This window comes from Hyperolius riggenbachi, chromosome 9, assembly GCF_040937935.1.
Source record: "Hyperolius riggenbachi isolate aHypRig1 chromosome 9, aHypRig1.pri, whole genome shotgun sequence".
Classification (NCBI taxonomy): Eukaryota; Metazoa; Chordata; class Amphibia; order Anura; family Hyperoliidae; genus Hyperolius; species Hyperolius riggenbachi.
The window spans coordinates 188,170,130-188,185,059 of NC_090654.1; the positions used below are offsets into that span (position 1 = coordinate 188,170,130).

The 14,930-nt window shown below is 46.3% G+C and overlaps 1 protein-coding gene across 4 annotated transcripts in view; it reads right to left on the reverse strand.

Annotated features, from left to right (window-relative positions):
• The window catches only part of ADAMTS9 (ADAM metallopeptidase with thrombospondin type 1 motif 9), a 421,594-nt gene that overhangs the window by 233,291 nt on the left and 173,373 nt on the right, over window positions 1–14,930 (reverse strand). For all 4 annotated transcript variants that reach the window (XM_068253803.1, XM_068253802.1, XM_068253804.1 and 1 more), the window contains 2 exons: window positions 12,240–12,406; window positions 2,033–2,162 (listed from right to left, as the gene is read on the reverse strand). In XM_068253803.1, the coding sequence (XP_068109904.1) occupies window positions 2,033–2,162; window positions 12,240–12,406 (297 nt within the window). The remainder of the gene's footprint in view (window positions 1–2,032; window positions 2,163–12,239; window positions 12,407–14,930) is intronic.

Consider the following 14,930-nt stretch of genomic DNA (forward strand, 5'->3'; position numbering starts at 1 on the left):
GGGTACAGTGCTATTCGGGGGACAGAGGGAGAATTGCAGCACTGTATCCCAGGGAGGTGAGCAAGTGCAGCGCTGCTGCAGATCTCTCTGCAGTATTATTTTTTTCTGGTTTTAGGGTCTAAAATCCTTTGAAAAAATTGCATCGCTTTTCAGACCCTAAAATCCAGTAGCAATCATACCACCAGGGAGGTTAATGATTACCACAATTCGAAGCACATACTGTATATAGAAGCGGTCATATATATAGAAGAGGTTATTAACAGCGAAGCACCATTGAAGAGCTAATACTGCAGTTGAGGGAGGGCACCTAGTGGGCCCCGGTGCAGTCTCAGCCTCTGCATCCTCTATAGCTACACCACTGATCCCTGCATCAGAGTATTTATATAGTGCTGACACTTCCAAGCAAGCCATATCACTATATATCTTGCCTTTATTGCCTTTACAGCATTGATAGCAAAATTTATATTTCCCTGTAGGCATAGTGGGAAGGTGAGGATCATCTACTCCAGTCAATTTTCCTGAGAACAATAAAGCCACAGGGGTCTATTATGGAAGGGGTCCTATTTGTCATCAGTGAGATTAATGTGACATTCTTAATGTTATTGCATAGGCCATTCATCAATGCAAGCAGCGCCGGGGACTGGGTGAACTGGCGTTTAGGAATATGCAGAGAGATGCAACAGTATCTTTCAGTATAATGTTATGCTGAGTGACTAGACTACAGCACCCCCAGTAAGCAATCCATTTGTAATGAGATAATACCTAGGTAAAACTCTAAAGTGATCAAAGAAGCTGCAATTAATTGGTTATAACATCATAAAAGAAAATCATACTTAGTATTGTTTTCTTCTAATAGGAAAAGCATTTTACGATGCTGTTTACAGCAGAAGTAGAGTTGTTTTATTATAATGCACTGGGTTTGTGCCATATACTGACTGTTATAATCCCTGACAGGCTCACTTTAACTTCTCCTATTTACTGTATGTTTCTCTGGCAGACTTCCCAGTGCTGCTCCTAGATACAGCAGAATCTCTCAACTTTCCCTATATTCTTCATAATACATAATACATTCTAACTGCAATGGCCACCCATGATCTACCATAAAAAAAAAATCTTAAAGTGTACCAGAGCTGGATTAAATTAAAAGTTTTATACATACCTGGGGCTTCCTCCAGCCCCATTCGCACAGATCTCTCCCACACCGCCACCCTCAGTCTTCTCCCTCTTCTGCACCGGATCCCGTCCCTTCTGTCAGTCACGGCCAGTCTGACGTAAGAGAAGTGCGTTCTTTGCGTATCTCTCCAACACCACTGGAACGTACCACTCTTGTATAATTTGTGACAGTTCCACTGTGTGACATGCATACTTTAAACAGAGGGCAGGCTTACCTCTCAATTTATTTTAAGATATATCTGTCTCACTGTCTGTGGTTAAGAGTAGGAGATTATCTAGTAATTATAAACTCATTACCTGAGCTATTGAGTAGCTACAATATTATGCTTTTGGCTGTTGATCTGAGCTTCTAGGCAAATCTGCTATCGATCTATCTAGTGCTACTGTATATATGACCTGCTATGCCATGCCCACTGATTAGAAGAGGGCAGTAGGGTAGGCAGATATGACAGGTTCTCTTGCTGGCTAGTTAAGAATGAGCTGAGAAATTCTCATTATGAAGCACATAGGTAGCAATCTAGGGAAATTGGAGTAGTTTTTTGGTGTAATTTGTTCATACTGGAATTTTGGCAAGATGCAAGCGATGTAGATAATGATTACCCTAAAGCATTTAGTTGCGTCACAAACTGGCTTTCACTTTTTACAGATGAAGAGGTATCATTCAGGAAGTGAAATACCTGGAGCTACACACAGAACAGTGTAACATATCCACTCCAGGGAAGCGTAAAGACAATGCAGGCATAGTACTAAATAATTCATAAGCATAGCTGATGCAGATACACACTGACACTCATATGTACACATGAGCCGGAGCTAACAGACGGCACAAAGGCGATTTCACGCTCCATTAGGTCCTTACCTTGGCAAATTTTACTGCATGCTTGCCAAGGTCCATATGGGTTCCAATAGAAGAGCTGTGCTTTATCTTCAATAGGGATATTGAAAGTGTATCGGACATCAGGGTTGTATAAATTACCAACCGATAATACCTACAGTACACAAATGAAAAATCACAGTGAGTTTTCTCCTAGGAGGTAATTTTCAATTTCTGTTTAAAATAACTTTTCAACAATCTGCAATTCAAAAAGTACCAAAAAAGAAGGTGAAAACGTACTGCCAAAATTATTCTGGGTATTTTTTTTCCTTGCTGGTGGCTTAAAGGAAAGGTCCGAACAAATAAAAAAAAACCCATCTACTTACCCAGGGCTTCCTCCAGCACCTTGCAGCTGACATGTCCCACACCACAGCTCCGCTCTTAGCCACCGGCCCAGGGTCTCTGCCGGTGCAGAGGCTGACCTCATGAGGTCGTCCTCTACTTAGTAGAGTTGTCCCGAACGGTTCGGCCTCAAATTTATTCACACGAACATCAGTGGTTCGGGTTCACGTCGAAACGTGACCCGCCCCTATACTACATCATTGGGCTAAACTTTGACCCTCTACATCACAGTCAGCAGACACATGACAGCCAGTCAGGCTGCACTCACTCCTGGAACTCTCCCCCCCCCCCTTATATTAGGCAGCTGCGTCGGCCATCATCTCACTCGGTGTTGCTGCAGTAGTGAGAGAAGGGAGAGGAACCTGCTGCAGATAGGGAAAGCCTAGTTAGGCTCTAGTAGCTTGCTCCTAGCTGATAATTGTTGTTGAAAAATACCACAAAAAAAGCTCTTTTCAGAGCTAATGTTATTGTGAAGTCTTTTTTTTTTTTTGTGCCACTGACACTGCATTACACAGCCCTGTGCATCGCAGCTGGCCCTTTCTAATTGCTATACTGTGCCAGGCCCAGCACATTCAGTGCCTACCTTTTCACTGCACCTGTGTGTGACAGCTGCACATTTGTAATACCAGTCCGTGCATACCTTTCACTGCACCTGTGTAACAGCACGCAGTTTTATATATCAGTCGCTGCATACCTGTTCACTGCACCTGTTTAACCGCACATTGTTGTACCAGCAGTCACTGCAACCTTTTCACTGCTGGTGCAATAAATTTTTTACTTAGGTAAAACACGCATAAAAATACACTTACAGTGTATAGTAGAACAATTGCGCCTGTATAGCCTGCCGGCAATCCTCTCCTGTCAGCCGCGCTTGGCCAGAGCTGCGGGGACCGATGTTACTGGCGTGGAGCTGGATGCGGTGGGCGGGGTCAGGTCGCGGAGGTGCCGTCTGACGTCACGACGCGTTTCGGCGTTAACCACGCCTTCGTCAGGTGACGCAGCGGCACGGACGGCTTGGTTTTATCCATCCCAAAAGGGGAAGGATGTGGGTGTGTCTGGGGACATCCCGAGTGATGTCATAAGACATCCAAAGTGTATAAGCAACGGGTTCTGTTTACATTTGCGCAAATAGAAAATGATTTGATAAATAGTAAAACACGGTATAAGATAATCCTGTAGCGATCACAGGATTGAATGGACCAGTGCAGTGCTAGCTATAAGGCTTTATAAAAACTTTATACTGACAAACCTCATAGATGTCAGGGTGAATAGAGTCATGTGGACGCGCTTACAGCGTTCCTATATATGGGGGCATAGAGAACACTTAATCATGTTGATCTGCATGTACCCGTATGGGGTCACACAGACCGCGGGTAAGATAGTATAAATATAATGGGGTCCCCAAGATGGGGGGGGGGGATAATGTTTACCCCACAAAGCATGTAATGTGTAGCCCTGTAAACAATGGTATAAGGAGGACCTCTGCGCCAAATGAAAGGTGCGATGGCTGGAAAAATACCAGCAAGGGGGGTGAAAACAGGTCTAAAATGGGTCGACCCCCCAAAAGGGTGTATAAAAAAGGGGGGGGGCCTGTGTAATGTCTCGATGCGACCTTAAAGTCGAACCACTGGCATTGGAAAAGAGTGTCTTAATGGGACTCGATTTAAAAGTAAAAAATTTATTGCACCAGCGGTGCGCTCCTTTTTTCTTTTTTCTTTTTCTTTTTTTTTTTCTTCTTTTTTATTTTGCTCATACAGAACCACTGGAACCACCCAGCACTTGGAGCTGCACCTATCCACATCCACCAGCCCATTAGTGTGTTTAGACAGCGCAGTAGTTCTCTTTTGCTTTAACCTTTTCACTGCACCTGTGTAACCGCACATTGTTGTACCAGCAGTCACCTTTTCACTGCACCTGTGTAACCGCACATTGTATTAGTCAAGTCAGTGCATACCTTTCACTTCATCCCCCCAATATGGACAAAACAAGAGGCAGAGGAAGAGCCAGAGGCAGGCCACACGGCAGGTCTGTTCGAGGTCGAGGTGGCGTGATTTTGTGCGGCCCAGGACCAAAGTACAGTGTTCAGAAGGCATGTGCCATCAACTCCCAAGATTGCCAGGATGTACTTGACTATTTAACACAGAATACCTCATCTTCCTCAGCTTCCGCACGGAACCGTGACATATCTTCCTCTGCAGCCACCACTGCTACTACTAGCACCACATCCAGCCCATTTGACACTTCGCAGGAGTTATTTGGTGGGGAATTAACTGATTCACAGCCATTCTTGTTACAAGATGACGGCGCTAAGCATGTTACACCACCACCTCATATGTCTGAGTTAGGCGCCGGTATGGACCTGAGGTGTGAGAATGATAAAGTACATGTTGGTGCAGTTTTGAAGATGTCTGATACAAGTGAAGCTGTGGAGGATGATGATGATGATGATACTGCCATGGATGTCACGTGGGATCCTAATAGACATGATGACCAGGGGGGCAGTTCAGAGGGGGAGTCAGAGAGGAGTAGGAGGAGACAAGTTGCTGAAAGAAGCAGGGGGGAGCTCATCATCATCAGAAACAGCTGGTGGCAGTGTCCAGCGGCATGTAGCGCCACCTATGGACAGCCAGCCAACATGCTCTTCAAGGTGAGCTGCTGACGCTGGCAAGCAGGGAGTACGTGGCTGTGTAGCGAGCCTAGTTGTGACACCTCCGCGGCTTGCAGGCAGGTCTGCTGCCACCTCCTCTCCTTCTCCTCCTACTACTCCTGCTACATCCTCTCCAACTACACACCCCCAGCTCCCCAGGGTCTATGCTACATGCCAGGTATGACGGTGTCACGCCATCATGGACATGTCTTGCCTCAAAGCCCAGAGTCACACTGCAGCAGCTCTCCTGGCTGCTCTGAACAAACAGGTGCATCAGTGGCTGACCCTAGTGTTGGGCGAACAGTGTTCGCCACTGTTCGGGTTCTGCAGAACATCACCCTGTTCGGGTGATGTTCGCGTTCGGCCGAACACCTGTTCGGCCTTTTAAGTTCGGGTTCGCCCCGAACTACTAAATGGCCGCCGAACAGGGCCGAACAGGGCCCCTGTTCGGCCGAACAGGGCCCTGTTTGGCCGAATACTGCCCCCCTATGGGGTCGCAGGCATAAGGGGGGAGCATGCCCCGATCGCGGGGGGGGGGCGGAAATTCCCCCCACCCCCTCCGCTAGCGCTCCCCCCTCTGCCCGATTCCCCATACAAAAGTTTAAGGAAGTAAAACAGTACCGGTGGTAGTGGGTGGATGGCAGTGGGCGGCACTATGAAGTGAGTGACTGAGGAGGAGGAGTCCGGAGAGTGACGCGTTGAGGGAGGCCGGGCAGCGGGCGGTTCAGCAGTAGTACGGTACTACTGCTGAACCGCCTGCTGCCCGGCCTCCCTCAACGCGTCACTCTCCGGGCTCCTCCTCCTCAGTCACTCACTTCATAGTGCCGCCCACTGCCAGCCACCCACTACCACCGGTACTGTTTTACTTCCTTAAACTTTTGTATGGGGAAGCGGGCAGAGGGGGGAGCGCTAGCGGAGGGGGAATTTCCGACACCCCCCCGCGATCGGGGCATGCTCCCCCCTTATGCCTGCGACCCCATAGGGCCCCCAAAAGCGGGATTTTCGGGGAGTTCAGGGTTCGGCCCGAACATGCCGAACATCGCGGCCATGTTCGGCGAACTTTCCCGAACATCCAGGTGTTCGCCCAACACTAGCTGACCCCACACCAACTGGAGATCGGCAACATGGTGTGTGACAACGGCAGCAATCTCATTTCAGCTTTGAGTTTGGGAAAGTTGACACATGTACCTTGCATGGCACATGTGCTCAATCTTATAATACAAAAATTTGTGTCTAAGTACCCAGACTTACAGGAGTTCCTGAAGCAGTCCAGGAAGGTGTGTGGGCATTTCAGGCGGTCCTACACGGCCATGCCGTGCTTGGCCGATATTTAGCGGAGAAACAACTTGCTGGTGAGGCACTTGATTTGTGATAGCCCGACTTGGTGGAATTCAACGCTCCTGATGTTTGACAGCCTGCTACAACAGGGGAAAGCCGTCAAACAGTATCTGTACACCTACAGTGAAAGGACATGCTCTGGGGAGATGGGGATGTTATGGCCGAAGTACTGGACACTCATGCGTAATGCCTGCAGGCTCATGCGTCCGTTTGAGGAGGTGACAAACCTGGTGAGTCGCAGTGAAGGCGCCATCAGCGACTTGATCCCATATGCTTTCTTCCTGGAGCTTGCTGTGCGTGTGGTGGATCAAGCTGTAGAGGAGCATGACCAGGAACAGGAGGAAGAGTTTTTGGAAACATCACATGCGGCATTATCAACACCTGCGGCATCACAGAGGAGGGGGGAGGAGGAGGAGTCGTCTGGGGAATAGGAGTCAAATGAGGTTTTTTTGAGGAGGAGGCGGAAGAACAACTGCAGCAGGCGTCGCAGGGGGCTTGTGCTGCTCACCTTTCCCGTGGTATTGTTCATGGCTGGGGGAAGGAGGAGAACTTACCTGACATCACTGAGGAAGAGCAAGACGAGATGGCTAGTACGGCGGCATCTGACTTTGTGCAGATGGCGTCTTTCATGCTGTTCAGCCTGTTGAGGAACCCCCATATAAAAAAACTCAAGGGGAATGACCTGTACTGGGTGGCAACACTACTAGACCCTCAGTATAAGCACAAAGTGGCGGAGATGTTTCCAAATCACCAGAAGGCAGAAAGGATGCAGCACTTGCAGAACAAGCTGTCAACTATGCTTTACAGTGTGTTTAAGGGTGATGTCACAGCACAACGGAATAAAAGTGCCACTGCCAGTAATCTTCCTCCTCCTCCCATGTCCACGCAGGCAAGGACAGGACGCTCTAGCGATCTCATGGTGATGTTGGACATGTGAACATTCTTTACTCCAACGTCTCGCCTTAGCCATTCCGGATCCACCCTCCACCAATGCCTCGACCGGCAGGTAGCCGACTATTTGGCCTTAAGTGTGGATGTAGACACTCTGAGCAGCGATGAACCCCTGGACTACTGGGTACGCAGGCTTGACCTGTGGCCAGAGCTGTCACAATTTGCCATCTAACTTCTGTCAGAAAGGACCTTCAGCGCAGCTGGAGGCATCGTCAGTGAGAAGAGAAGTCGCCTAGGTCACAAAAGTGTTCAGTACCTCACCTTTATCAAAATGAATGAGGCATGGATCCCGGAGGGCTACTGCCTGCCCGAAGACTAAGTCAGTCCCCACACACAGCATCTCTGCCTGCACACCGTGCCTTCGACACGACTGCCTTCTCCGCCACCACCAACAGGGTCCAGGACTCCAGGTGGATTCCTGAATTTTTAAGGCCACTGCTAGCAGCGGCCGCTATAATAATTTTTCTGGTGCGTATACATGCCTGCCTAATTTTTCTGCCTGCACTGCGGCTGCAACAACAAAACAAAAGGCATGTACATGTGTCAATTCCCCTTCATGATCGTTACCTTGCTACGGTGAAGGGGCTTGCGTATCACAATGAAGCAATGACCGGCTAAATGAGTGTGTTAGGGTTGGGGGGCACACCTGACCCAAGAAGATAATAAGGTCGTTGCTTCATTGTGGACAGACCAAATTCGATCAGCTGGACACTCAGTCACTGTTGTTCTGTCATTCAGCTACCTTAAATAAAAAAATGGTTCACAAGGTGTTTTAAAGGAACAGCATCAATCTTTAATTCTTCATAAATATTATATTGTTTGATTGTAGTCGCATAGACAGGATATCCAATCCTAACACCAACAATGCCTGACACGTGTTTCACGGCCTAAGGCCGCTTCCTCAAAGGCAAACAAGTGCGTTCAGTCTGTTAAAAATACACAATACATACAAACAATTATCAATACATCTACCCTCCATCAGATGTCTGTGTAAAGTAAAAATCGGGACAAAAATCCCCATCTAAACAGTTATCTTACCACAGTGAGTCGGACAATACGTAAGGAACAGGCAAATGGATTTCAATCTATTTATTTATGCTAAGTGGGGTGGAACTGATTGGACAATATTTTATTCGTCTCTGTTAATATTCAGCTACCTTAGCCCGACCATATGGGCTTGAAAACCGCCATCGCCTGCACTCTCGCCATGGTGCGCACCAGTCCAGCACGGCTGTCACTACACAAACAGCTGTTCGCGGTGCGTTACACAGTGAGTTTAGTCTGTTAGTGTTAAGCAGTACACTAACTACACTACCTGATTGATGTATACACATGCAAGATGTTTTAAAGCACTTTGGGCCTCCAATTTAGCAATAAAATTTGATTTATGCCCTTAAACCCTGCTGTGCGTCAAATTCGGAATTTTCCCTGGGACTTTTGGCGTGTATCCCACTCCGCCATGCCCCCCTACAGGTGTTAGACCCCTTGAAACATCTTTTCTATCACTTTAGTGGCCACAATTAGTGTTTGTAGTTTTGAAAGTTCGCCAGCCCATCAGTGGCGTACCTAGGGCATTTGACACCCGGTGCTGGTTATTATAAGACACCCCCACCCTCCCAACTTCCCCCTCCCCCCAAAAAAGGAGTGAGTGTGGCATACTAAGTGCGCCACGGTGGGTAATGCCAGGTATAGGTGCTCCCTGTATAGTGAAGTGGGAAGCATTTCACCATAAATCGTAAAGTGGGCAGCATTTCACCATAAATTAATCGTAAAGTGGGCAGCATTTCACCATAAATTAATCGTAAAGAGAGCAGCATTTCACCATAAAATAATCGTAAAGAGAGCAGCATTTCACCAGAAATCGTAAAGTGGGCAGCATTTCACCAGAAAATAATCGTAAAGTGGGCAGCACTTCACCATAAATTAATCATAAAGAGAGCAGCATTTAACCATAAAATAATCATAAAGAGAGCAGCATTTCACCAGAAATCGTAATGTGGGCAGGATTCACCAGAAAATAATCATTATGTGTGCAGCATTCACCAGAAAATAATTGCTTTGTGCGCAGCATTCACCAGAAAATAATCGCTATGTGCACAGCACCATTGAAGTCGATGGCGGTTCGAAAAGTTTGCATGTTCGCAAACTTATTTTCGCATTTTCGAGTTCAAGGTTTGCGAACCAAAACCGGAGGCTCTACTACTGAGCCTGCGCAAGCGCTGCTATCAATTAAATCTCCCTTGTCCGGAATGTACTGCGCATGCGCAGAACTACTGTACCTGTGCAGTACACTTCGGGCAATGTGGACTGGATTCACTGTGGTGTTCGCACAGGCGCAGTAGATGATGAACTCGCAAGGTCGGCCTCTGCACAGGCGGGGACCCTGTGCCAGCGGCTGAGAGCGGAGTTGCGGCGTGGGACATGTCAGCTGCAAGGGGCTGGAGGAAGCCCCAGGTAAGTAGATAATTTTTTTTTTATTTGCTCGGATATTCCCTTTAACCACTTCAGCCTTCAGTGTCGTTTCACCTTATGCTTCCGAGCAACTTTCGCCAATAACTTTTATAACTACTTATCACAATGAAATGATCTATATCTTGTTTTTTTCCGCCACCATTTAGGCTTTCTTTGGGTGGTACATTTTGCTAAGAATTATTTTATTATAAATCCATTTTAACAGGAAGATTAAAAAAAACAAAAACATTATTTCTCAGTTTTTGGCCATTATAATTTTAAAATAATACATGCTACCATAATTAAAACCCTTATATTTTATTTGCTCATTGGTCCCGGTTATTACACCATTTAAATGATGTCCCTATCACAATGTAGCTCTGGCGCTAGGGTCCACTACAAGGAGAAGCACCGATATACAGATTATAACCCCACTGAAAGCATTGAAGTGCCCCGTTGGATTGCGACAGACCAATGGGATTCCTCCCTCAAACCAGGGAGGATTCTCATTGGTCGGTTGTAATCCATTTGGGGGCTGATGCTTCTGATGGGGTTCGGATCTGTACACTGGCGCTTCCAGGGGCATTTCTAACCCTGGCAGTACTCACCTCTTGCCGCTTGGTCTACAGATTCTGCAGACATCTTCTCTTCTGGGCTTCTCTCCAGTGTCCGAGTATAGAGCTCCTAGCATCTGATTCTCAAATGCCAGAAGGAGAATCACCAGCTACAGAGGATGTCTCCTGACTTGGTGAGCGGATGGAGGAGATGAGTAGTTCCTCCTGCTGTGCCACTCTACTAAGGTGGTCAGGAAAGGAACAGTGAGGACACACACAGCGATGCATACTCCCTATGGAGGCTGCAGGCACCACAGCTTCCAGCATGCCACCACAACACCCAGCATGCCCCACAGAGTTACTACAGCACCCAGCAGAGCACCACACAACACCCACATGTTCCATATGTTTATTGTTTAAGTTACACTGCCTATGTATGTGATATGCTGCATTTCATTGTTTTCTGTATTAATGGAGAAGGGGGCTTCATCCAACATTTTGCTGGGCAGGCCTACTTAAACCGCTGTTAATTTAATGTACATTTGGTCCCACCCATGAATACACCCACATGGCCACACCCATTTTTTGGATGGAGTGCTGAAAAGTGCCCCGGATCTCTATGGATCCTAGCAACGCCCCTGGGCGCTTCTCCCATGCAGTGGACTGATTGGTGGAGGACCAGAATGTGATGGGAGCAGGTGAGTCCATTCTCATAGACTACCATTGATTCTGTTTGCATCTGCTTCATCTGGCTGATCTGAAAAGTCATGCTGGACTCATACTTGCCTTCCGCTCACTAGAGATGGCCCACACCTCCGATTTTAGGTTCGCGAACTTCCGCAAAAGGTTCGGTTCGCGAGAACTTTCGTGAACCGCAATAGACTTTAATGGGGATGCGAACTTTGAAAAGAAACATTTATGCTGGCCACAAAAGTGATGGAAAAGATGTTTCAAGTTTCAAGTGGGATAGACGGCAAAAGTCCCAGGGAAAAATCTGGATTTGACGCAAAGCAGCGTTTTAAGGGCAGAAATCACATTGAATGCTAAATTGCAGGCCTAAAGTGCTTTCAAACATCTTGCATGTGTATACATCAATCAGGGAGTGTAATTAGAGTACTGCTTCACACTGACACATCAAACTCACTGTGTAACGCACCGCAAACAGCTGTTTGCGTAGTGACGGCCGTGCTGGACTGGTGTGCACCATGGCGAGAGTGCAGGCCGTGGCGGTGTTCAAACCCATATGGTCGCCGGGCTGTGGTAGCTCAATGATAGAACAACAGTGACTGTCCAGCTGATCAAATTTGGTCTGTCCACAATGAAGCAACGACCTTATTATCTTCTTGTATGTAGGTAGGCATAGATAGGTGCCCCAGTATAGGTAGGTAGGCATAGGTAGGTGTCCCAGTATAGGTAGATAGGCATAGGTAGGTGCCCCAGTAGTTAGCTAGGCATAGGTAGGAGTCCCAGTATAGGTAGGTAGGCATAGGTAGGTGCCCCAGTAGTTAGCTAGGCATAGGTAGGAGTCCCAGTATAGGTAGGTAGGCATAGGTAGGAGTCCCAGTATCGGTAGGTAGGCATAGGTAGGTGCCCCAGTAGTTAGCTAGGCATAGGTAGGAGTCCCAGTATAGGTAGGTAGGCATAGGTAAGTGTCCCAGTATTGGTAGATAGGCATAGGTAGATAGGCATAGACATGTCACTAGACATGTCTATCAAAATAGAGAATGAAATATGGATAAGAATCTATGCTGAAAATCGACCATTATATTGAAGATGACCTTTGGTGAGGCTTGCATTCAAATTTCAAGATTACAAGGAAAATTTTATCAACTGAAAATAGAACGGGGCCTATATCGTTAAGACAGGTGACATCAAAATTAGAGCCAAAGAGGAGAAAGAAAATAATTACCTGGAGGATAATTTCTTGGTCAATCCGATCAGTACAGTTAATTCTTTCAACAGCATGGAAGGACCCACTGTATTCAATGACCACGTTCCCCACTTTAATTTCCCTTTTAAACATACTGACCACAAAGTCGCCATTGAGAAGAAATTCACCATGGCTGTTTGACAAAGCTGCAAAGAGAAACACAATGTTTTCAAGAGATCAATAAATAAATACATATAAAATAAATCACAAACATCATGAGTTATGATTGTTGTATCTCTATGTACATACTGAGGTTTGAGTTATACTCACTGGAATAGCAATGAGCTACAACAAATTTGAGGTATTGACCATTAGTCAATTCACTTTTTCTCCTAAATTTTCTCATAGGAGATAATTTTAGTGCAAACACATACTGTTCTCTGTGCAGAATTGAACAACATTTACCTGAACATCAAATCACTTAATGACAAAGAGAAACCAAACACATCTAGGTTATTCTCAATTTATCGGTAGAAGAATTCACTCCCCATCCATGGCCAATCTGAATACCAGGTATCTCCACTGTGATTATTTTTTGGCTCTATGCAGGTCAAGCTTCTGATCCTGAGGACACAAGTCTGGTGTCTGCTGCTGGTTCCCAGGCAGGCCACCCATCAGGCCTGGCATGCCTTTCTGAATAACCTCTGACTCAAAACTCGTCCTGTTTCCCTGTTCTGGGATCACTTTTATACAGTACCTGTACCTTTTTTAACTGTTTTTCTAATTATAAACATTTTGCCTCTAAGCTTCTCTGACATAGCACTATTTACACAGAGCAATGTGGACCAGTGCAGGGCACAAGCTAATATTGCCTACAGCTAGCAAAATCAAAATTACAGAAAGTGAGGATACCTTAAAAATATAGCTGCAAGCTAAAATAAGTATGTAATTCAGACTCAGAGAACATAAAAAAAGATTTAATTTGAAAAGCAACACCTAAGATAATTCAACCTTATGTATAAGTCGTCTACAATATTTGACCCTCTTAAGCTGGAATTTTTTATCGACTCAAGTATAAGTCTACTCAGCAAGTTAATTGCTGTACTTGGGGACCAGGAATAATTAACAGCTGAACTTGGGGACCAGGAGGGGTTAATGACTGGCATAAAGAACAGTATTGCAGCCATTAATCCCTCCTGGCCCTTAAAGGAGTTACCAGGCTAATATGAACAAAATAAGCGCTACTTACCCGGAGCTTCCTCCAGCCTCAAGCTCCCAGCATGTCCCTCGCCGCAGCTCTGCACGAAGCCGTTTGCCGCAGCTCCCTCCCAGTCCCCGGCGATGATGTCAGGCCGACCTCCAGGTGATTGACAGTGGCCCTGTCAATCACCGCCACGTGGACTGGAGCAGACTGCGCAGGCGCACTACTGCGCCTGCACAGTCCGCTCCAGTCCACGTGGCGGTGATTGACAGGGCCGCTCACGCAGGCGCAGTACTGGCCGACCTGGAGGTCGGCCTGACGTCATCGCTGGGGACCCGGAGAGGGCCGCAGACGACTGCGGACGAACGGCTGCACGGAGAGCTGCGGCGAGGGACATGCTAGGAGCTTGGGGCTGGAGGAAGCCCCGGGTAAGTAGCACTTATTTTGTTCATATTAGCCTGATAACTCCTTTAAGTGCAGTAAATAACTCATCCAAGCCCCAATTGCAGCAACTATTCACCCCCCTTCCTGCAGCCCAGTATTCCCCTCATGCACATTTCCCTGTCAACTGCTGTAGCCAGGACTTTCAGACCTGTTTTCTTGGCATGTCCTTTATCAAGAAAGTCTCACTTATAACTGAGTAAATTGCTGCAAATGGTAATGTCACTAATAGTACACACATTACTCAGTGTGCTCAGTGTTGCTCATGACTTGTGTATAAGTCACCCCCTATACTTTTATTTAGTGAGTCAGACCTACATTTCTAACTTATAGTCAACTGTATATGTTAGGTCCCAAAAAGGTCCACTGTTACAATGCCACCACTAATAAAAAGTATACAATAAATAAGTTGATGTTGTTAGCAGAGCCAGGGGCTGGGGTGTAGATAGGGACTACAGAAAATGGCTTTGTACTGTAACTGTCCGTTATTACATATTTGCATTATTATTGAATGGGGTAGTTCTAATGCTTTCTATAAAGAAAGCTATACATGTACAGGTATCCTTTTATCTCCACTTCATGAATTCAGACACAACATAAATTGAACACAATATATTATGTGCAGTAGATCAAGCGGTATGGAGGTGAGCGGAATAACTGGAAAGCCCTGTCACTGAGGTGCCTGTAATCAGATAGTGTGGATTGTGTTGTCTGTAAACCATAATTTGTGGTAACAGTAGGAAATATTGCAGAGTAAAAACGGCATGACAAGAGTTCATACTGAGCACTTTCTAGCTGAAGACAAGTAAGCGCCTTGCAACTCCTGAATTACTTTTTCAGATCCATTACGCCTAGGCAGCTCTGAAACTGTGCCGGAACAATAAAGCTTTGTGCAGTTAGCTGTAATTCTTAAAGCAGATAAAATTGCACTTTGAGGGATATATGTCTGCTGAAGCAACCTCAGCAATGAGTCAGGGTGGGCAGAAAATTGATGCTGAAAATGAGAAAAGACTTTCTTGTTTCTCTTGTTTCCAGATTGTCTGGAAAAACTGAGTCTCCAACAGAACAAAAATAAAGTTCTGAAGAGA